The 23386-nt window shown below is 36.4% G+C and overlaps 1 protein-coding gene across 1 annotated transcript in view; it reads left to right on the plus strand.

Moving 5' to 3' along the window:
- The window catches only part of THSD7A (thrombospondin type 1 domain containing 7A), a 454108-nt gene that overhangs the window by 230691 nt on the left and 200031 nt on the right, over positions 1-23386 (plus strand). The window contains exons 3-4 of the mRNA XM_077122733.1: positions 14167-14415; positions 17018-17199. Coding sequence (XP_076978848.1) covers positions 14167-14415; positions 17018-17199 — 431 coding nt within the window. The remainder of the gene's footprint in view (positions 1-14166; positions 14416-17017; positions 17200-23386) is intronic.

Here is a 23386-nt window from a genome sequence, read left to right on the forward strand (position 1 = left end):
TGTCATATTGGAGGAAGATTTGTTAGTACTATTAAAATACCTCTATTAATGATGCAAATGTTCTAAGAAATGATCATGATGATGAACATACAACTATGTGATGATATTGTGAGTTACTGATTATATATATAGAATAGTAAGAATTTTTATGTTTGTATGTTGGTATGTTTAATAAATAAAATAAAAACATATCTATTAAAATGTATGACAGAAAATTTACTTCTGATATTTTTTCTAGTTATATTGCATATGTGCATTTAAATTCACATGGATATTTTTTAGTGTGTTTTTTTGCACATATGCAATGTGTCTCTAGGAAACACATATATTATTCTAAAGTAAATATCTTGATACTTGCCTGACAGAGATTGATCCTCCATATCTACTTCAAGAATATGAAAGAGCACCAAAGCACTGAGAGAGGAAGTTTGTGAAGTGATTTATTTAAAGAGAGCTGCTGCTCTTTTCAACTCATACCTGATGAGGAGCCCTTCCATGGGACCTCTCCATTTCCTGGGGACTGAGAATCTAGTAAGAGCTGGGCTGACCGTTTTATTGGTGGTACTAGCAAAACAGTTACGGAAAAGTGTACTCCTTGGAGAGCAGATATACCATTCCATGAAGAGCTAGAAGAATCAAGGATAACCTTTGTCACGTCCAAGAGGGTCATCTGGAGAGACATGGAACCCCCATGTCAGAAAGCTGATCCCTTTCCCTTAGGCAATTCAGTATATGGTGGCTGGGGACTGGGGGCACGGTCATGAAAGGTTCAGAGATTTTCTCTGGGCTCTGAGATGGCCACATTTCCTGATAAAACTAAAGGGCTTATGACAGCAGCCCTCTGACTGAGGCAGGTAAGTCTTAACATTTATCAGTTTTAGTTATCTTACCTGTAAAATGGAAGAGTTGATCATGGTATTATCTTGGGTTCCTTTCAGAAAAAAAAAATGTTATAAATAAAGAGAAGGAAGGAAGGTTAGGGAGAGGGAGTATGGTAGTTTATGTACTTTATGTGCTGTCACAGCAAAGCATCCTGACTTACCTACCACCTTGAAGACCTGCCTATGTTTTTAAGTATTATTTTGCTTCAGAGAGTTTAAGTCTAGTAAATTATGCTATAATATTATTAAATCTATAAATTTATAATGCAAGAATACAAGTACATGTACAGTATGCAGAGTAGCTTTTTGGAAAAATAATGTCTAATGTCTAACAAACCATTAAATCAGTGATGATGTTTATCATTAATATTAATGAAAATGATCATTAATATTTATGATTTTATGCATTTAATGTACAGTAATTATTTCCCTAAGTAATATTGTAGGTCTTCTGCCTGAATACACAATTATCCTTTGATATTAGAATTAATATACTCTGAAAAATAACCTTGCTAATCAGTTATGGCAAATGTAGCACAATAAAAGAAAATATTTTAGTTAATTGATCCTCCTTCCCAAAAATTGAACCTATATATTTGAAACATACCATCTGCATATATTTTCAAACTGCCTTCCTCCATAAAATAAAAATTGGATTCATTTTTTTTCATTGCACATTAAATATTGATATAGTTAGATCTTCTCTAATACTTGAAATACTCTTGCAATAAAAGAAAACTATATTTTAACTGAAAAAAATTTCCAAATTCTCATCATTTTGACAAATATGAATAATTGAGGTTTAAACATGAGGTTCTTCACATCTGTAGTTATTAGAGTCCAAATCAGACCTCAATTTATAACTTGAAACCCTCCATGTCTTATAACCTTTCAAATAGATATTTAAACAGGGGATCTGGCTTCTTTTTAAATTAATCTCTGAATTAAGAATAATTTTCTATATAACTCTGTAATTCAACAAAAGGTATTTCTTTCATTAAAGACAAAAAACTTTGTGAATATGAAATACACATAATGGAATATCATAAAAAAAGTGATGAGATAAAAGTATATCCATAAATGGCCACTTTTCCATCAAGTTGAACAAATATTCTAGTAAGAATCCCCAATAGTTGTAATGACTTTTCATTTTTCCTGTTAATTGCAATTTATCTAAAGATGTTGATTTTAAGTCCTATTTCAGACTTTCTTTGTTTCTTCTCTAAGCCTTCTGAAGCTTTTGAGAAATGCATTATGGAATAGCAAATAGAATTCTCTTCCTGTAAATGATTTAACTTTCCCATTTCTCTCAGTGCAGAAAGAACTACACAAATTGTCTTCCTTCATCCTAAAGACTGCATATTTCAAGGATTTATTAAAGAGGTTTTGAGAAGTGGGCAGGATGTTTAAAGCACTGTTTTTCATGAACTCTTTATATCTTTCCATTTAAATCCTCTTCTCCAGGTTTATCACAAATAAATATTCTTTAATAAAACTTTCACTTACAACATTGCTGATGATTTCTTCCTCCATAGTTCTCTACATAATGTAGTTTATCGATGGAATATGTGTTGTATGTTCCTCACTCAGTGTTGAGCCAAAATAAACAAATGAAGCGAGGTCTCAATCTTTGAGGAATTTATCAAGTCCAGTAGAGGAGAAAACAGCATCAGACGTGTAAAATAGAGAGGAAGAGAATACAATAAATAATCAAGTGTGCCTTTTGTTTGTGATAAATAAGAGTAGGTGACATCCTCCTCTTGGAGAGTATATAAGTGAATTGTTCAAGATTATGTAACCAAAACAAGGACAAGTATCAAAGAAAGGACAGGTCTTTTCACCTTCTACAGGCCAATGACCATTCTTCTCTGCTAGGAGTTTTTATTTTTTGCAGCAACAGAATATTTATTTCTGCAAAATTCAACATTGACTCCAGATATACATATTTTTTAATGGGTAAAGTGGGTTTCTGTATGAATTAGGGGAAAGAGTCCACTTACTAAGGTCCCTTTTGCATCTCTCTCTTAGGCCGCAGTATACTATTCTGATGTATATTCACCTAGGCCCTGCTTTAATTCTTCCCAAACTCATCTCTGTTTAGGCAGCTTTTTGCGTTTTGGACAGCAGTAATGTTTAGGAATTCTTTCCTATATGAAGCAAAACTCGTACCCCATTTAAGTTTCACCTGATTTGAATGAGTTCACACCTCTTTGTCAATTTTGCTGATGTGCGATTCTTAGGAACTAGATTGGTCTCTTTGTCACACGGATTACTAATGAGTCTCACCAACTCTAAGTGTATCATTTGCTAATTTAAATTCAGTATTCTGCATTTCTTCCAAATAAATTAAGTATTCTATAAAAATGTTATGGGCTCGAATAGGACTTTGAAAGATAGTCAGAAAGAAAGACAGGGAGTCAGGAGTTGTAATGAAATGGAAAGGTGTCATCAGCATGCCACAGTTCTATGTCTGAGATGCTGGAGGATGGTGTGAAGGACCTTGAATGTCAAGCTGAAAAGTTCCAACCAGATGAAGTGGACTCTATGCTGGCCATTGCGGGTTCTTGTACAAGTGATAAATGGGATGAAAATAAATTTATCAGAAAGGTCATTCTGACAGGGCAATGCAGGATAAGGTATAAAGTGGCAGATTAGAGAAAAAAAATGGCAGTTTATCTCCTATTCTTGTCATGAGGTAGGGAATACTTACTTGGTCCAGGGCTATACAATTGGAAATGGAGATAAGAGGGTGATTCAGAAAGATGCTCTGTATATAGGACTTGTTGTTAAATTGTATAAGGGAGAGTTGGCAGTGGGAAATCAAGAGGAATAGAAAAGATATGTAGCAAGTCAGTTTGAGGGGCAGATGCAGAATTCTGTTAGGGAATTGTTATATTTGAGGTAAATAGAAATAAGAGTCAGGTCCATAGTATGTTAGCTGAAGTAATGGGTAATCATCTAAGAGAATGAAAGTTTAGGGAAAAGAAGAGACCAGGAAAATGTCCTATGATTGGTGACAAAAGCAAGAGAAGGTGGCATTAATTTTAGAATAACTGCATTGATTTTTCTTACATTTTTATACATTTTTAGTGTGTGCTGCTATGCTGATTTGTTTCTATACTAATTTCAAAGCACAATCACTAGAAATTCCAGTCTTGTCCAAGCAGTGGGAATTGGCCAATGTTCTAGTCAGTACAGAGAAGAACTTCCAAACATATCACTGCATGTAAAGCTTTCTTGCCTTTAGCCTCCAACTCTGTTATATTAGACTTGACTTCTCTCTCCCTTTCATTTTCATAAAGATAATGTGACAGTTAATGTTTGAATTGATCCTTGGGGATTCTCCTTTTAAATAATTGATACCTAAAATATTGTTATGGTTATTTTTGCCTACTCTTTTTGTTTAGTTTGGATTTTAAAAACAGAACTCTTACAGGTGAAAATCCCTTAATGCTATGAAATGCCATTGACAAATAATTGAAAATTGTTAATAAAATTAATCATGCCAACTAGCACAATTTTTAAGTCTTGGAGGTACTTTTTGCCCTGTATCATAAAACTAATCTGCAATTTTCACTTGCTGAGGTAGATTTGGAATTCTGCCATCAATCTTTACCATGGTTCTCTGCCTGGAACAGCATGGGTGATAAGGAAGCAGCTGCATGCAGACATTCCCCACATGAAAGGATAGAAAATCTATATGCCAGCCATTTCATTGAGGTAGGCACCATTGCTTAGCAGTTGATCCCATTACTAAACACAGGCTGTGCTAATATCCTCACATTCAGCTGCTGACCAGCAATGAGGTCCTCAGCTTTAATTGGGAGCATATGATCGCTCCAGCTGGCAGGTGATATCATTTGGCAATGTTCCCTGGCAGCTCAACAAAAGATTTTCAGATATCAGAGCAAGGGGGAAAGACCTCTGTCTTTATAAGGAAACTGGTTAAGCATTGGAAGCATTTTGCTTCCAATGAATTATTGCTTCTAACTTGCTTGCTAGAAAGGGCAAATTGAGAGACTGAAATTAGCTCAGAGAATTTGTAAATTGTTATTTCAAATTGATAAATAAGTTGTAAGTTGTTGGAAATTTAATTTTGTGTTTAAGGAAGGTAATCAATTTGAACTTAGTTGAAGGTGAGACAAATCTTTGTCTTTCGAAAGATCCAATCTGAAAAGACAAACCACTCAGGATTTATATTGGTTAGGTTATAAAAATTTGAGTCATACAATTTTATTACAGATGGACCTGAGATCATTTAGTAAAATACAGTTTCACCATATGGAGAAACAATGGGGCAGAGAGACCATTATCTGACCAGAGTTATGCAGCTCATGGGTGGCACGTTAGGAACATCTCAGGTCTCTTGACTGTGAGCACAGTATTCATTATTTTCTATCTTGTTAAAGACTGGGGACTTTTAGGAAAACTGGACAATTGTCCTGGTCTATTCTTGGCTCTTGTGGTGGTTTGGAGCAGTGAACCCTAGAAAAATGTGTTCTTAAACTTAATCCATTCCTGTTGGTATGAACTTACAAATAGGAGTTTTAATGAGTTCACTTCGGTTAGCGTGTGGCCGGTTGAGGATGGGTTTTCATCTTATTACTGAAGGCCCTATAGGGAAGTCCACAGAAAGAGGAATAGCCTGAGGGAGCAGCTAGAAACTGAAAGTCCACAGAACCCAAATAAAAAGAGAGTCCAGAAGAGACCACTGTACTCCCTGCTATGATACAGAGGACCCAAGGGCCAAGGTTCACCTGCAGCCGGCACTTTGGGAAGGAAGTAGTGCCCTGATGACATCTTGATTTGAACTTCTCTTATCCTCAAAACTGTGAGCCAGTATATTCCTACTGTTTAATCCAAATCAATGCATATTTGCTTTGGGATTCAGGAGAACTAAAACAGTCTTGGTATGGGAAAGTTGGGGAGGAGAGGGGATGGATGTTGCTATGGCAATACCTAAAATGTGGAAACGGCTTTGGAATTGAGTTGTGGCTGGGAGAATTGTAAGGTTCTTGATAGAAAAAAGCCTAGATTGCTTTGATGAAACAAATTGTTAGAAATATGGATGCTAAAGTTACTTTTGATGTGGCTTAGAAGGAAAGGATGAATGTGTTATTGGAAACTGAAGAAAGGCAATCCTTGTTTTAAAGTGGCAGAGAACATTGCAAAATTGAGTTCTGCCATTGAATGGAAGGCAGAACTTGAAAGCAGTGAACTCAGATATTTAGCAAAAGAGATTTCTAAGCTAAGTATGGAAGGTACAGCCTGGTTTCTTCTTGAAGCTTATAGTGAAATGAAAGAGGAAAGGGATAAGCTGAGAAATGAACTCTCAAGCACTAAAAAATCAGAAACTAATAGTTTGGAAGAATATGTGATAGTATGTTCTGACTAGGGCCAGAAATGGCTCTACTGGGACCTCCTTGAGCTTTCAGAAAGTATGTCCCAGGAGAAAAAAGCTTATGTCATGGTTTCAGTGAATGTAGATCTAGTCAGTCATTTCAGTGGAAATCAGGATGGGAAATGCAGCTACAGAGGAATGGTGTGGGGAAAGTTCTATTGTCTAATAGCTTGGACCCCTATGAACTGCACACAAAGCCAACAATGTTTTGGAAAAATTTATATGAATGCAGCCATTGCCAGACTAGACTAAAAGGGACAGAGAAGGGATGAATTGAACAAAGAACAAATTCAAGGGCAGAGCTATAGAAGTTGAGGCCTGGACCTTAGCGATCTCCTCAGGCCAAGGAGACAGGCTGACCCAGGTGTGTGGAAAGAGCAGGTTCACCTCTGCATTTGGGGAGGGCAGGTCATCTACCCCTGTGCATGGAGTGGGCAAGCCTTTGTCCAGCATTCGTGGAGAGACTGGCCACCATCCTGATTCTTGGAAAGGCTAGAAGCTTCATCCTGTGTCTGGGGGGAGCATGGCCCCTGTGCAAGCATTTGGAAGGGTGGTGCTGCTGCTGCTCCATCAGGCCTGGAGGACAAAACTTTGATCCATAGATAACTTCCAGACCTTGGAATCTAATGGAGTTCGCCCTGTTGGGTTTTAGAGTTGTTTGGGACACATGACCCCCATTTTCCTTCCAATTTCTCCTTTCTGGAATGAAAATGTTTATTCTTTATCTGTCCCTTTGTTGTATATTAGAAGCAGATAACTTGTGTTCTAGCTTTCACAGGTACACAGACAGAGGGGAATTGTACCCCAGGACATACCACACCCATACCAATTTCGGATGATACTTTATACTTAGCATTGTTACTGAGATGAATTAAGACTTTTGGGATATTATGATGGAATGAATGTATTTTGCATATGGAAAGAATATGTCTTTTTTGCATCCAGAGGACAGACTGTGGTGGTTTAGAGTTGTGTATCCCAGGAAACTTAACCTGTTTCTGTGGGTGTGAACTCTTATAAATAGGACCTTTTAATGAGGTTGCTTCACTAACGATGTGGCCCAACTGAACTCAGGATATATCTTTTTTGGGGGGGGAGGGCGGGGGGGGGGGCATGGGCAGGCTCCGGGAATCGAACCCAGGTCTCTGGCGTGGCATACAAGAATTCTGTCACTGAGCCACTGTTGCACTGCCCTCAGGATAGCTTTTAATCCTATTATGAGGGTCTTGTAGGAAAGGCCATGGAGAGGGAAAAAGCCAAATGGAGCAGTGAGAAGCTGAACATCAGTGGAGCCCAGAAAAGAGGGGAAAGGTCAGGGGAGACCACCATGTGCACTGCCATATGACAGGGGAGCCCAGTAGTAAGGATACCTATCAGCCAGTCTCTGAACACCAGTCTTTGGGAAGATCATCTTCTTGATGATGCTTTGATTTGGACTCTGCCTAGCTTCAAAACCATGAACCAATAAATTCCCATTGTTTAAGCCAACCTGTTGCATGGTATTTTGCTTTAGCAGCCAGGAGAACTAAAACAGTATTTAAAAAAATAAGTAGTAGATTAGTATGAAAAATAAATATATTGAGCATTATATTCTTATAGTAAATCTCTGCCTATAATTTTTAATGTAATCTGCTTATGTGTTGGAATAAGAGATGGGACTGCAGATGGGACTGACAATTGGCTGATGACTATTTTAGTACATATGAAAAATACATCTACCTATCAAAAAACATGTGATGTATTTGTTCTTAAATAACCAATGGAATTACACTGATTCTCCATATGTGGTTTAAGTCCCATGATCTTTATATTTTACTGGCCAGGATTAGGACAACCACTTTAATTCTAGGAACAAATTACCTTATCAAATAAAATCTGTGAGCATGCTTTCACTAGCAGACTATATAGCCTGAAAATATATTTTGCTTTACACAAGAAAAATGAATATTTGGATCTATTCTAAACACTAAGTTGTGTTTGTTCACATTACAAAAATTGGGGATGATTGTTCAAATTGCTAAAAGATTTATGGTAATATCCTCTGTATAGAAAATCACCCTTTAATATGGGTATTGAATTCATTTGCATCTTTAGAGGAAGAAAATATGTTCTTTAGTTCAATAAGAATACTGTCAGTGCTTATTGTAAGCTAATTCTACAGGGCCTAAAAAAGAACATATTGCTATGGATCTTTTTATAGATAATATGCTCTTAGGTGCCAAAATAATTTATATTTCTGAAAATGTATGTAAGCCCATCACATTCTAATAAGCTTCATGGAGAAAACTAGAAGTTGAACTGGGTTTGGGGTGGGGGTGGGGTGTGTGGATTGACTGGCTCATCAATCATCCAACCCCTCCTGTACAGTGCTTCTCACACATATGTGATGAAGCCTAGATTTTTGGTTGGTTGGTTTTGTTTTACTTCCTGTCAATCCAATGACATGGTTGTACCATGCATGTAAGTATGTAGCTCACTTCATGTGTCTCTTGGTATGGACTTTGACATTAACAAAACTGGCCTATACTCTGCGAATTGAGATGAGTCTACTGACCATACTTGAATGTTGTGGCAATTTCAACTTACTACGGAACTGTCTCAGTACTTCCTCTCGTTTCCTTAGCTCATTGCACACCCTAACAAACAGTTGCCCTGGTACATGGACTGCATTTTGATTAATGCTGCTCTGGTGAGACTTCCTGTATTGCAAAGACAGAAAAATAAAAATGATACTTCCCTAAGTCACTTGCAGCCAGGTTTTTTGGTATAATTAGGGCTTTGATCCTGAACTGAGGTGAGTAAGGAGAGGCAGAAGCATCCAATTGCACAGGCCATTTTGTGGCAGAAACAACATGACATCCTGCATCCAAAACAGTGGTATGATTCTGAGGGTTAGGAATTGTTCTGAAAGCTTGTTCTAGAAATTCCTATACCAGCCTTTCCAATTATTTTGTAAACCACCTAATACCTCGTAATTAGTCCCATTCTGTGTGATCATTTTCTATTGCATTTAAGACATTGGGCTATATTGATAAAGATTTAATTGCCAACTCCAAATATTGTATGGCTTTTATTTTTAGGATGTTTGGGGGAGTGGGCTCTAGATCAGTGCTTCTCAAATGTCAGTGTACATTTGAATCATCTGGAGGATGTTGTTAAATTAAAGATTCTGATTCAGTAGTGTCAAGTAGGGATCTGAAACTCTGTATGTCTATGAAGTCCCCAGTTCATGTTGATGCTGTTAGTCCATAGACCAAACTTTGAACAGCAAAACTCTACACTAGTCTAAGATTTATGGGATAACTCCCACATCCCAGAGCCAAATGAAAATATTAGGCCTCAGTAAAATGATGAAAGACTCTTCTGATCACTTTTATTATCTTCCCTGGATTAAAAACAACAATGGGCCTATAATGATGCCCGATCATAAATTATTTTTTCTTTATTCAGTTTTTATTTTACCTTAGGAGGAACAAAAAACAACAAAGCTTTTTAAAAAATATTTTTCTATCTCTCCCTATCTATCTACCTACCTTATACAGAGGTATTAAGCAAGTTAGATTCTAAGTGAAGAGACCTCAAACAAAGGACTTTAAGGTGTCACTTTTCTGCCAACTCAATGCCTACCTATTTGTAAGGACATATATTACTTGTCAGTAGTTAATTATATCATATCTGCAGTCTGTTAATTTTGCCTGCTTCCATTAAAGGGAACAATTGTCACAACATTTTGTTTAGGGGAGGGGTATCTCATATCACATTTAGACTTCACTTGAGATCCCGAGAGAGTTTTCCTCAGAGAGACAAAGAAGATGGGAAATGGGAGAAAGGAGATGGGATTCCAGGTGGCAAATAAGGTAGGCAAAGGTGAAGTGATAGAATTGGGTTACTTTTCTCTGGAGATGGGGAAGAGAGTGGGCTGAATTATATAGTCTGTTGGTTGGAAGAAGTGAGAGTTAGCAAAATGAAGACGAGAGAGAGGACTGGGAACGTAGTGACAGATTATAGAGAGCCTTGTTTGCCAGATGGAGAAGATTGGATTTGATCATGAGAAAATGAGGGCCTTGGGAAGTTTCTGTTTAAGAGGCTAAAAAATGATATCCATTTTGAGAGATTAATTTGGCAACCTTCAGAAAGAAGATGTGCTTTCACTAGGATTATTATCATTAATATGGGCTACAGAAGTAATTTTAGGAAAAAGGATTTGGAGTAGCATTGTAATTTTGTGTAGGATACCTTAACTTAGCAAAAGTAAAATAAAAGGTGATTTAGAGTATAATGCTTTTAACCTTGACATGAAAAACAAAATGTTAAATACATTGGATAAGCAGAATTTAAAAGTTACTGTCAGAGATGTTTACATACTGTCATCCCTTAAAGAGATACCTCTAAAGACAAATAGTAAATCTTGCTCTCCACTTTTTCATTTGTTCTTCAATATGTATCTGAATACCTTCCATCTGAGACCTGGTGTATGAAGTAACATCTGCTTCTGACCCAAAGCCCAGCTTTTGTTCCATCCACTCTTAACTGTCTGGACTATCCTGGACATGCCACATAAATGAAAAGGAAGCTATCAAAGTAACTCTCACATTTACTACTGAGCCACCCTTGCAGAAAGACAGCCCATACCTTTGATTTCTCAGAGAGGCATGTTCTCTTGAAAACTATGATGAATCAGAATGTATAGCTCCAGGTTCTGGTGTGCCTACTTTTTGCATAGCCAGACTAGAGCAAAAAATGATAGAGATGGCAATAAATAATTTAGTAACCATGGATGATTTGGGAACCAAATTTAGCCTCATAACCACTATGAAATGAAATTAATAAATGATACAGTGCTCATGGTCCTAACCAAGGATACTTTTAAGGCCATATGTGAATCATGCTGGCCTAAAATGGAGACCAGTGTGCTGGCACTCAGTTACTCCTGAGGCCTTGGCTTTGAACTCTGATACACTCATGATTCCTAGAAATATATCATGTCCAGAGCATTTGACTAAACTCCAACACTTAATTGCAACTTCCTAAAGACATTTCTGCCTACTGGGTATGTACTAGATATGACCATATTAAATTAGACTATTAATGCTGAGCTAATTATTAACTCCCAGAAACTTGCTTTCCATCTGTTGTCCATTTCAGAGAATTGCAATACTGCTTACCAGGTTGCCAAAGCTAGAAACGTCCAAGTTATTTAATGACTTCCTCCTCCCTTTAAATCCCTTTAATCATCCACCAGGTCTTATAGTTTCTAATTCCTCATTTCTTGTAGCTTCTGACTCCTTTAATTTTCTACTGCCACTGCCTCTGTTCACACTCTCATAAACCTCATAATCAGAAAGGTCACGTTTGAATCCCAGCCCTGCTAATTTCTAGCTTTATTGACTTGGGGAAGACATTTAGATTTTGTTTTCTCCTCTATAAAAAGTGGTCAATTTCTATTTTACAGAGTGTACTTGAAGTTTTCATGAGATATTCTAGGTAAAACAACACAGTTCATGGCTCACAGACATTTGATAAAGATTAACCACATATTCTTTTCATCATACCTCACTTACCATCAGACATTCCTTATCTAGCGGAAATTCTTCCAGCAATCCATGCAGCACAGCTCAGATGCAAAAAGATGAGTATTACATTGGGCGAGTGCAGGAGCTACCCCAACTTAAAAGCTTAATAACCCACAGGAGTCAGTATTTCTTGACATTATTCCATAGGCATAGCTTCCTAATCCCCACAAGAGACAAGCCTTCTTCTCAAGAGTTGCCGCACTGAAGGAAGCCCAGTGTTTTGGCTGCCTATCAGATATTTTATAATTTACCCAATGCCGATGCAATTTATTTAAAAGAATCATTATTCCATAAATGATATAGTGCAGTAACATAGTGGACATTCCAACTTTCATCAGGTTATCAGGGTAACTGTAACTGGGCAGTTAATTGGTGGTCCAGTCCTCTACAAAAGGTTAAAAGGGATTATCAATCCTTTGTCCACATGTAGAATATGAACTCATTAAGTATTAGATAGAGGATAATAAGTGTACACATATATGAAAATACTCTCATATGCTCATGAAGGATAAGAAATGTATCTAAGAGAAAATGAAATGCAAATTTGTTTTGCCTGAATTCATGGATAAACTCATATGTTTAAAAGCCAAAGCTTGCTCCCCATTGATAAGGTTTTGCCTCGTGGTTACCATTGTACCTAATAAATCATTATGTTAGTTTCCTGGCTACGAAAACAAGTACTATTCAATAGGTTGACTTAAACAACCAGAATTTAGTGACTTGTAGTTTAAGGCTAGAAGGAGAAATCAGCAAGGCCTTCCAGGGCTGGCTGCCAGCAATCTTTGGACCTTGGCTTTTTTGTCACATGGCAGTGCACATGGCAGCACCTTCTCCTTTCTTTTCTGGTTTCCTTCAACTTCCAGCTTCTTGCTGCGCCCTCTGGTTTCCTCTCCATTTGACTTTCACTCTGCTTATAAAGGCCTCAGATAATCTAATCAAAATCCAACCTGATTCGGTTGAACCATACTTTAACTGAGTAATATTTTGAAGAGATCTTATTTAAAATGGTCCACACCCACCAGAATGCAGACCAAGACTTAGAACATATCGAAACTAGGATGCACAATTCAATTCACCACGGTCATTAATACTCTATATATAACATTTGGGTAGAAGTGGGATTTTTGTCCTGTCATTCTCATGAAAACAAAGCTGACTCTTAGAGCCCTCTTACCACTGCTCTCAGACGTTTCTTCTTCAGAGACCTCTCAACTCACACAAATTGATTTTGATGCTTTGAGTTCTAATTGTCTCCTAGGAATGTAATTTTAATACACATGCATTACAAGGATGGAAAGATTGAATCTGAGTTGTTACATTATAAATGGACCCGTCTCTCTCTTTGTTTCATTACCATAGTTAAATATAATACCTGAATGATGAGACAGAATTATCAGTGCCTTTGGCCCCATTGGACCAGATGGCTCGGCCCTGGAGGCAGGCTGCCTCTGACTTGTAAACATGCACCACTGATTATTCAGGATGGGCAAGAGCTCAACTAAAAATCAAACCAAATCCATCCACTTCCAGGAAAGGTCCTCAAAGTAAATGCCCCCTTAGTATTGGCACCCCTAATATCATCATCTTTGCATGTAGACATTACAATTTAGAATCTACCATTCCTCTAACTCAAGAAGGAATAGATTGACAATAAGAATTTGAACATAAATACATTACTGATGAAATGAATATTAGAGATATATGTAGAGGACATCTTTGAGGTAATTGTAGATATAGATTTATTTATATTTTTAATGATTTTAATGTATTTCATTAGAATATGCACATGTACACTGTGTATTAAAGTATGAACTAGAAAAATCGATATATTTGAATAAGTATGCGTTATGTGTAAGTTACAGCTAAAGTTTTTAAAATACTGTTAGGCATATATTGAATTACTCTTTCTATTCAAAACAATATTATATTAAGTTAGCCAAGCATGTTTATTTAAATCACTAAACAGAATGGAAATTAGCATTGGTTTCCCATTTTCTAAATTAAAACAAATCTAGAACGAGCAAAATGAACAATATGGTAAACTTAGTTTTAGCTAATTTTGTTTAATCCCCTTTTTCTATTTCCTATGAATCGTTTAACAACTGTTACAAAATAGGAGGGAACGCAAATGTTAGTTTTTAGTCTTGCTGCCTTTTCACATTGTAAACGTTAATATATTTTTTCAATGAAATTAGAATTGCACCTCCAAGCAGAAAGAAAAATGTTTAATCTGATTGCACTCTGGAGTACAGAAGACAAAGTTCATAACTGCCTGTTCATCTCTGATGAGAATATTAATACTCTTTTCCAGCTTTTGCCAGCAAGAGAAGCTGCCAATGACCTTCCAGGCCTGTGTGGTCGCCAAAGAGTGCCAGGTGTCCGAGTGGTCGGAATGGAGTCTCTGCTCAAAAACATGCCGCGATATGGCATCCCCCAAAGGCACTCGCATAAGATCACGAACCATCAGGCAGTTTCCTATTGGCAGCGAAAAGGAATGCCCAGAACTAGAGGAACAAGAGCCCTGTGTGTCTCAAGGAGATGGAGTTACACCTTGTCCCACGTGAGTAAAGAAAGCAGGGACTGTGGCCACTGCTGCAGCCTCCGACTCAATGGCATGTTCATTCAGCTGTTTGATTTTAACTAAGTAGTGTGTTAAGAAATAATGATTTTTATACATCCTAAGTAGAAAAATAAGATACATTTTTATTTTATTTATACTATCCTAAAAGAAATACTGGTTTTACAGGAGAAAAGTATCTTTAATAAGCTTTGTTTCCACATCTCCACGAAAGCTAGCTTTTTAGCTGCAATTTTGGACTTAGGCATTTTCTATAATAGGATTTGGCAAACTTTTTCTTTAAAGGGCCAGATGGTAAATATTTTAGGCTATGCAGGCCACATATATCTCTGTTACAATGACTCAATTCTGCAGTTGTAGCCATAGACAATATGCACATAAATGAGCATGGCCATGTTCCAATAAAACTTTATTTACAAAAAAAGAAAAGGTGATGGCTTAAATTTGGCCCTTGAGCCATAGTTTGCCAATCCTCATTCTATAAGGTAAAATCCACTTTCAATGTTTTGGTTCCTGTTGTATGCTGAACAGAAGTCAAAGTTAATAATGTACTTAACAAATCCTGTTCACTAAAGTAAAATAGTACATCAAAACAATGAGTCTTTACGCTCCTCAAGAACAAGTAAATGTTGCGCTTTTTCATCTTTTTTTCTTTTTAATCACCAGCACTTATTGCTGGGCCTGGCCACAGTAAGCACACCGTAAATGTCTATTGAATTTTGGCACTATAACAATATTCTTTTCGTCCTTGAAAATTTCAATTCCTGGATATTACTGTGATCTGCCTTACCAGTAACATTTCAGCTTAGTCAGAATACAGAATATTCCTAAAGAAACTTGGAGATTCCGTTTCTCCACTGATATTCACAAGCTCCCTTGACAGTTTTCCTGTGATATTCCAAACATTTAAAGAGCATCTGTGCATCTTGAACTTTATGAACCAGCATGCAAGAGAAATAGTCCTCCTCCTCCCAATAGTAACAAAAAACAGTGATGATGTGTGTGAATTCTTCAATTCAACAGCATTTCGGAATCAGCCATTCTTCCCTGATGAGAAAAAGCAACTGCAAAACCCCCAGTTTCCTTTCTAATGTCTCTTCCTGACACAATGACTTTTGTGTTCTTCTATATATAATGGGCCTGAGGAAATTGCCAGGATTTCCAGTTAGAGGGTTTTATCTTCTATGAGTTTCCTCTATTTTTGTCTCATGGCTAGATGTTTTATTCTGAGATATTCAAACATCAGCAACAAAATCAGTAAAACACCCTTGAATCTGCCCCCTGTTTTTAGGGTAGCGTTTTTTTCAGTCTGTGTAACAATTTACATTTATCACTGAACATTGATTCTTCACAGGACTCTTTGGGATTACCTAAATTGGGACTACATGCCATAAAACAATAATCTTTTCATTTAACTTCCCCCAAATGGTAACCCTTTAGTTTTTCCTTTCTTTCCCCAACCCAGGCATCAATTATCCATGCTTCTAGAGTAGCCCTGAGCAGTGCACTTCCTTTATAAACAAATCTCAAGAGTGTTGTTCCTTACTACCAGACCTGCAACTCTGCTAGGCCATGTATCCTCACTCATAAAAATGAAAAATGGGCATGAAGGTCAGGTTTACTGTCATGAAACTTTACAGTTAACCGAGTGAAGCATTTTAGCACAGGCATGTGAGAGCCCATTTAAGCTTTTTGGCTAATTGAGATGAATATTAGCACATCAATTTTTACTGAAGTTAGCTGTTATTCTGATTACTGAAGAAGCATCTTGGTTAAAATGACACAAAGTGCTGCATGAGCCTGTTTTGGGGTGTGCTTTTAAAATATCCATTTTCTTTGAGGTGGAGAAATGCATTTACTTTGTTTCTCCATTGGCATCCAGAAATGGCTCCCTGGCTAGCTCCATAAAGCATGTGTTGGGCTAACAATCTCCTGACCTTACTTTCATGTCATAATCTTGATTGGAATGTTAATTTAGAATCATAGATCTTCTTTTCTGTGCTCAGCTGATTAATCATACATCAGTACTCATCAAGAATGCTCAGTACTACAGAAAAAATATTCTTATTCCTGGCAATAAAGAGAGAACTCTGAAATGTTCTGTTATTTTTTTTTAAATTGTAACACACAAGTATAATTTTTATCCAGAATGAAGAAGCAATAATCATGCATTTTAAAAATAAAACAGGCATTTGCCTTCATCAACACTTAGAAAGTTTTCCATTCTGAGATTCAATTCTCCTTTGTTTATACTCATTAAGAAAGGGCAAGCATGGGTTTAATTTAATAGAACATAAAATTTCATGTTTTCAGCATTATCCTCTCTTATCATAAAATATTCATGAGTTAACTTCCAGCGGTGGCAATTAAAACAGGGGCGTCCTAAATTTAACCCCTTTTTAAGTGGAGCTCGGCTAATGATGAAAGCCTGGGGATTGAAACAGAATCGGCACCACAGATTGATTACAGGGAAAAATTATTTTTAGATTAATTTTCCTAAGGAAGTATGTTGGGGGTGGGGGGCGGTGAGTGGAAAAAAAGGTTTTATTCCATACAATATAGTTGTTGCCGCTGTTTTCTTTAGGTACGGCTGGAGAACGACGGAGTGGACCGAGTGCCGCGTGGACCCTTTGCTCAGTCAGCAGGACAAGCGGCGCGGTAATCACACGGCGCTCTGCGGCGGCGGTGTCCAGACGCGAGAGGTGTACTGCGTGCAGGCTAGCGAGGACCCGCTCGCCCACGTGAACGCGCGCACGGACGCAGAAGGTAAGTTTTGCTTTTGAAACTCGCTGGTGGAGACGAGCATGTAATCGCACTGCAAGAATGTATGCAGCCATTTGGGGCAGGAAGAGCCTTACACTTCTGTTCATATTATGTTGACATCCACTATCGTGAACAGTAGTCCAAATTTAGGTCATAAAAGAACCTAATACAACTCCATTTTCTGTTATTTCTGATTTACTGGCAACTTCTTTTTAAATTTTCTGAACTAAATGCCTTCCTGACCCAGCCTCTGAGTCAAAATTTAGCCGAAGTAATGAATTATAAAAATAGAATACAAAATCATCTAGTGTGACTGTGTGATGCGCCTACAATCCAAGTATGTATTCCAAGAAATGCATTTTCATTTCTTTAAATAAGAACTAAAGCCTGTTTGTAAAAAAATCTCATCTCCCTGTTTAAAATGTGTTTGAAAAATAAGTTAATTATGGCATTAGTGAAATTTTCAATTTGTATTTAGATTGAATAAATTTAATAAATAACGAATTAAATAATTTTATAAATGCAAAATAAATACAGAATAAGGTTATATAGTAAAAGACCTCATTAATATAATGTGTTTTGTACCAAAGCATCAAAATTCCAACTCTTAAATTAGGCATAATTAAAGTGAAATATGTATATGACCCTAATATTGATAGTAACACAAAAATCAGATGTTATATTAAAAGGCATGAATGGCATGATGTTATTTTATTTTTTAGGAAAACTTTGGCCATTTTGGGAAACATAGGAATTATTTTTGTAATCTCAGTTTGGGGATCAGATGCAATAAGTGTTACAAAAAAAAAGAATAAGTGAATCCAAAAGGAATATGAATAAAAGTATATATATATATATATATATTATGTATTAATAGTACTCTGAAATCCTCCATTATTGGATCAAGTTTATGTTGAATTATTTACACTTACTGACACATGAATATAAATATAATTAAGTAATGCTGTAAACAGACCCTCTTATACTCACTCTGTCTGAAGGGTAACAGGAATTCTATCACTAATCAGTTCACCAACAGATTTCCAAAAACTTGTGCATGATAGAGAGGACAAACATATAAAGAAAAATAAGATGTTATTAAAGAGCTCATCTGTCATCACGAGGCCAGATGAACAAACCAATAGCTACAATGTTGCCCAAAAACCAGGAACAGGCCGCAGGCCTCCAGGAATGCTCCCTGCAATTAGAACAGGCTGAGACTAAGGATCCGTAGTTTCGGAAAGCAGGTTTTATTTTCTATGGTCATAGGGCTCAGCCAAGTAGCATCTGAAAGTCTGAGGTCTGAACAAAAAGTGAACATCAGTTTTTATAGACAGGATGACATTTTAAAGACAAGGTAAACAATTGGCTGGTTTAATTTGAGAATGGCTCAAAACTGAACTATTAAGGAAGGGGTCCCCACCCCAGGAATGTCTTATCTTGCCTACTTGCAGTTTCACCAGTTTCTGAAGGCTGGGGGAGGCAGTTTCTATCCCAGGAATGTGTCTTATCTCGCTTGCCTGCAGTTTTACCCTTTCCTGAAGGTCAGGAGAGGGAATTTGGGGATTTTCCACAGAAAGCACAGCTGAACCAGAAGGGGGGGGGGGGGAGGACTCCCTGCTACAATAATACAATGTAATATGCATTATAACCAAGTTTTAGAATGACCGAAAATGAAACTTACATAGAGGTGCTGTGATTCACTCACACACTCCATTACAGAGAAATGGGTCAGAAATGCAAAAGGAAGTTTATTCCAGGCACAGAGAGCAGCATGTATTAAGGCATACCACCAAAGAAGTGCAAAGCAAAAAACAAGAGATGTGTCATCAATAAAGATGATCATATGTTACTGGCAAGACAGGGCTAGAATTATTTTGATTGAAAAGGGAAATAAATAAGGATAAGACCCTATATAATACAGCAGTAAAAAGACCAAGAAGGGGAGGATTCAGGGAATGAATCTGAGCAAGAATGACCAGAGAAGAAAGGAAAGAAACAAAAGAAATAGGTGTCATGAAAAAAAAAAAAAAAAAAAACAAGAAGAAAAAGAGCTTCTGCCTCCACCTGCACAACAAAAGAAAGGGTACCAGTGACCAGTGTTGCACAGACGTGCACCTTCCAAAATTTAATTGTTCTATATCCACTAACTTTACATAGCATGTCCATTCACTTGGAAATCTAGCCTAGAGATAACATTTTATCTTTACGTGAAGGCATGTATGTATTTATGTATCTTGAGGATACATTTATGCATGTTAAGGTTGCAAGGAAGTGGCATAAAACATATAATGCTAGTACATTAATATTTTCTTCCCTACTTTAACGGCTGCATTTCTAACACTGCTTGGTAGATTTATTATAGCAGTCCTTTTAGAGTTGTATAATTTCATTGCTTGAGGTAGATCACATTTTAGTTTCTTAATGTCTGTTATGTCCCATAGGTTATTACTTTTAAAAGAACCTTCAGAATTCTGAATGACAGCTGGACATTTTTTAAAATCAGTATTTTTTAAAGTCCTTTTCCACATCCCCACCAAACCACAGCAGAACAAAAATAAGTCACCAAAAGATAGAAGAAAAAACAAAAAGAATATCATTATTAAAATGTATGTTGGACTAAAGTAATTGTGAATGCAAAGGACAATGGGTATGGAATTAATGATGAAATTATTATTTATTGTATTCATGTATGTAACGTGAATAACATAGGGATCTCTGTCCTTCCATGTCAAATACTGAGAATACTAAATTAGTCTTTAGTAGTTTTGTACAAACAGCAGATTCTCCCACGAAAGTTATGGTTTTTTCCTTCAGACTCTGTCTTTTCCCTAGGAGCTTTTAACATTTCCCTGTGGGAAATTTATTCTGCATCCCAGCCTCCCAGTGATGAACTTAATGGCTACAAATAGCCGTAAAGAGAGAACAATTAGACTGAGGGCTGTGAAGCTTGTTCACAGTCTCTTTCTTTAGTAAATAAATTTATGTCAATAAAAGAAAACCTCTCAAATAACAACTCCCTAGTCAATCCTAATAAAAAGACATTAATCTCAGGAAACCTTGACACTGTAACCAGGTGCAAAATGCACTGTAAAAGCAACTCTTATGTTACTTAATTTAAAGAGAAAAATCTTAATTTTTTTACTTTTTTGTTTTAGATTCACAGTGTGTTTTAGGGATGCTTGTAATGAAGCAGTTAAAATTACCTGAACTCAGAAATGAAATTCTTGATACAAAAATGCTAAAAAGAAGTTCTGTGAAATTCCTCAGCTTCCTTTATTATCATTGCATCTTATATTACACAGAGAACAGGAAAAGCCACCTTAGTACAAGGACAAGGCCACGTTAATTGGTTTAGTCATTGGCATATGCACCATCATTCACTGATTCACACCACACTGGCAAGGAAAATTCTCTTCCTTGGAGCTGATAAATTTAATTTCCAGAAAATCAATAAGCATCTTACTAAAATACTTACAAGGTTTATAGTTTAATATTCACAACTTGTCATGCTCTCAGTGTCAGTTGAATTATATTATCAAAATATTTATTAAGTTGATGATAGGATCTATAGATAGCAGGAAAAATACCTGCTTGATAGTGTAGAATGTCTATATATTTTTTCATGGACTGCTACCTTCTTGATAGGTAACCTTTTTAATACTGACACCCTTTCACCCACACTATTTGGGTAAGCAAAATATTCATGATCACTGCTCTAGAAGAAAGACTTGATAAATTCTTTACTGAGAAGATTTAGCAGTAAAACTCTTAAAAAGTTCTGCTCAGTTGACTGATGAAAACTTTAATAGGTTGTGAAGAACATCTAGCTATTGTGCTGGTTTGAAAGGATGTATGTCCCCTAGAAAAGCCATGTTTTAATCCTAATTCCATTTTGTAAAGGCAGTCATTTCTTCTAATCCCTATTCAGCATTGTATGTTTGAAACTGTAATTAGATCATCTCCCTGGAGATGTGATGTAATCGAGAGTGGTTGTTAAACTGGGTTAGGTGACGACATGTCTCCACCCATTCGGGTGGGTCTTGATTAGTTTCTGAAGTCCTATAAAAAAGAGGAAATATTTTGGAGATTGGAGATTCGGAGAGAGCAGAGAATGCTACAGCACCACGAAACAGAGAGTCCACGAGCCAACAACCTTTGGAGATGAAGAAGGAAAACGCCTCCTGGGGAGCTTCATGAAACAGGAAGCCGGGAGAGAAAGCTAGCAGATGATGCCGTGTTCGCCATGTGCCTTTCCAGATGAGAGAGGAACCCTGATCATGTTTACCATGTGCCCTTCCACTTGAGAGAGAAACCCTGAGCTTCATCAGCCTTCTTGAACCAAGGTATTTTTCCCTGAATGCCTTAGATTGGACATTTCTATAGACTTGTTGTAATTGGGACATTTTCTCGGCCTTAGAACTATAAACTAGCAACTTATTAAATTTCCTTTTTAAAAGCCATCCCATATCTGTTATATTGCATTCCAGTAGCTAGCAAACTAGAACACCTATGCTGATGACAAATCTACTCTTACCAGAATATTACAGGAAGAGGTTTTGCCCATGGGGAGGTGATCTGTTTAAGTTCTAGAAAGCTGATTAAAATGTTGTTCATCATTGAATGTATGAACATGAATTTATTATTTTTAGAGCTCAAGGTGAAATCAAAGTAGATTTTAACTATCATATGTCAATAATATCTTCCATATGATACAAGTTGAACATATTTTTAATAGAGAGAAACTAAAAATATTACTTATAAAGCACCACTTTACACTGACTTACAGAAAGCTAATGCTAACATTCACTGAAGAAAACTTATTAAATAATCCAATTTCTTCAAAGACAGAAGGACGGATAGAGACCTCATTTTTCCTGTGTTCTGCAAACAAATACTAAAAGTAAAAAGTCACACTGTCCCTAAATGGCAGGCAAATTATTTTTATTGTAATATTTTATTAATTTTATTTTATTGTTTTGTTAATATTATTTTATTGTAATATTTTATCTACAGTTTCTACAGACTTGGCCACTTTTGTCAAAGCTATTTTGAAAAAAAAAAAAATAGGCTATGCTTATAGTGCTATTTCCCTGTTATTTCAGGAAGTAGGTATCAGAGTACTTTGAAGTCTAATGCTATGCCTTTCCTATCCATCACTATTGAGATAAGAGGTAGGTGAGAAAACTCCACCTGGTTTTCAATTAGAAATGTGTATCAGGAAATCAGGGGGTTGAAAGAAATTCTCCATAGGTTTCCTGGTACAGCCTTCAAACTATATAAGAAAAAATAGAGGTTTACCTTTATTTTCAACTTTCTAGAAATATATTAAAGCTGACCCAGAAATATAAATGATTTCATGTTTCTTGATTTTTCTACTGCATTGTTACATGTGTGAATCATAGAAAAACATAAAATATTTTTAATTTGCTGACTTTTAAAAATACCAGGATACCATAAATATATTAGGTGAACAGAAATACAAAGTTTAGTATGAGTTCCTTTGTTGAGATAAATTAATATAGGAATGAACACTTTTCATAATTTATCTTATTTATAAGCCTACCACTTTGAGCTCAGATAAAAGAAACTAAATCACACAACAGCTACATTTTGGAAACCTGGAGTCTGTACCATGGAATCAGGATGGAAAAAGTCCTAAAATAAAATGATAGAATAATTAAAACATAGGAAATCCCTGAAGGAATCAGATCCTCCTTGGAAATCAGTTCTCTGGATATTTTATTGGAGGTCTACCCTAGACGTAAACTTCAAATTTTTATTGAAGGAAGAGTTTAACGATGAGATATCAGGAAGTAGTCAATCAAAAAGACAAACAGAAATATACTGAGGCAGCCTAGAAGTCATAATAGAGAAACATGGAAAAGTGCAAGTCATAATTCCTATGACTTAGGTGTTTAATACATAATTTGTTGTTTCATATGTTTACCATCTTTGGTAAAATAGTACAATTTTCTTTAAATTTGTCTGGAAATTATTTCTTGAAAGTTTCAAAAATATTCTTTATTTTGGCAAATGGTGGTGATGTTCATTCACTATGCTCTTAACCCTCAAATAAAGAACATTTACAACTCTGAACTGAAGTAGAGGAAACACGACTTAGTCGTTAAATGAAAAGAGTCAAGATTTGTTCCATTTGGCACTCATTTATGAGAACTATGTTTGTGTC

Source organism: Tamandua tetradactyla, chromosome 1 (genome assembly GCF_023851605.1).
Source record: "Tamandua tetradactyla isolate mTamTet1 chromosome 1, mTamTet1.pri, whole genome shotgun sequence".
Lineage (NCBI taxonomy): Eukaryota > Metazoa > Chordata > Mammalia > Pilosa > Myrmecophagidae > Tamandua > Tamandua tetradactyla.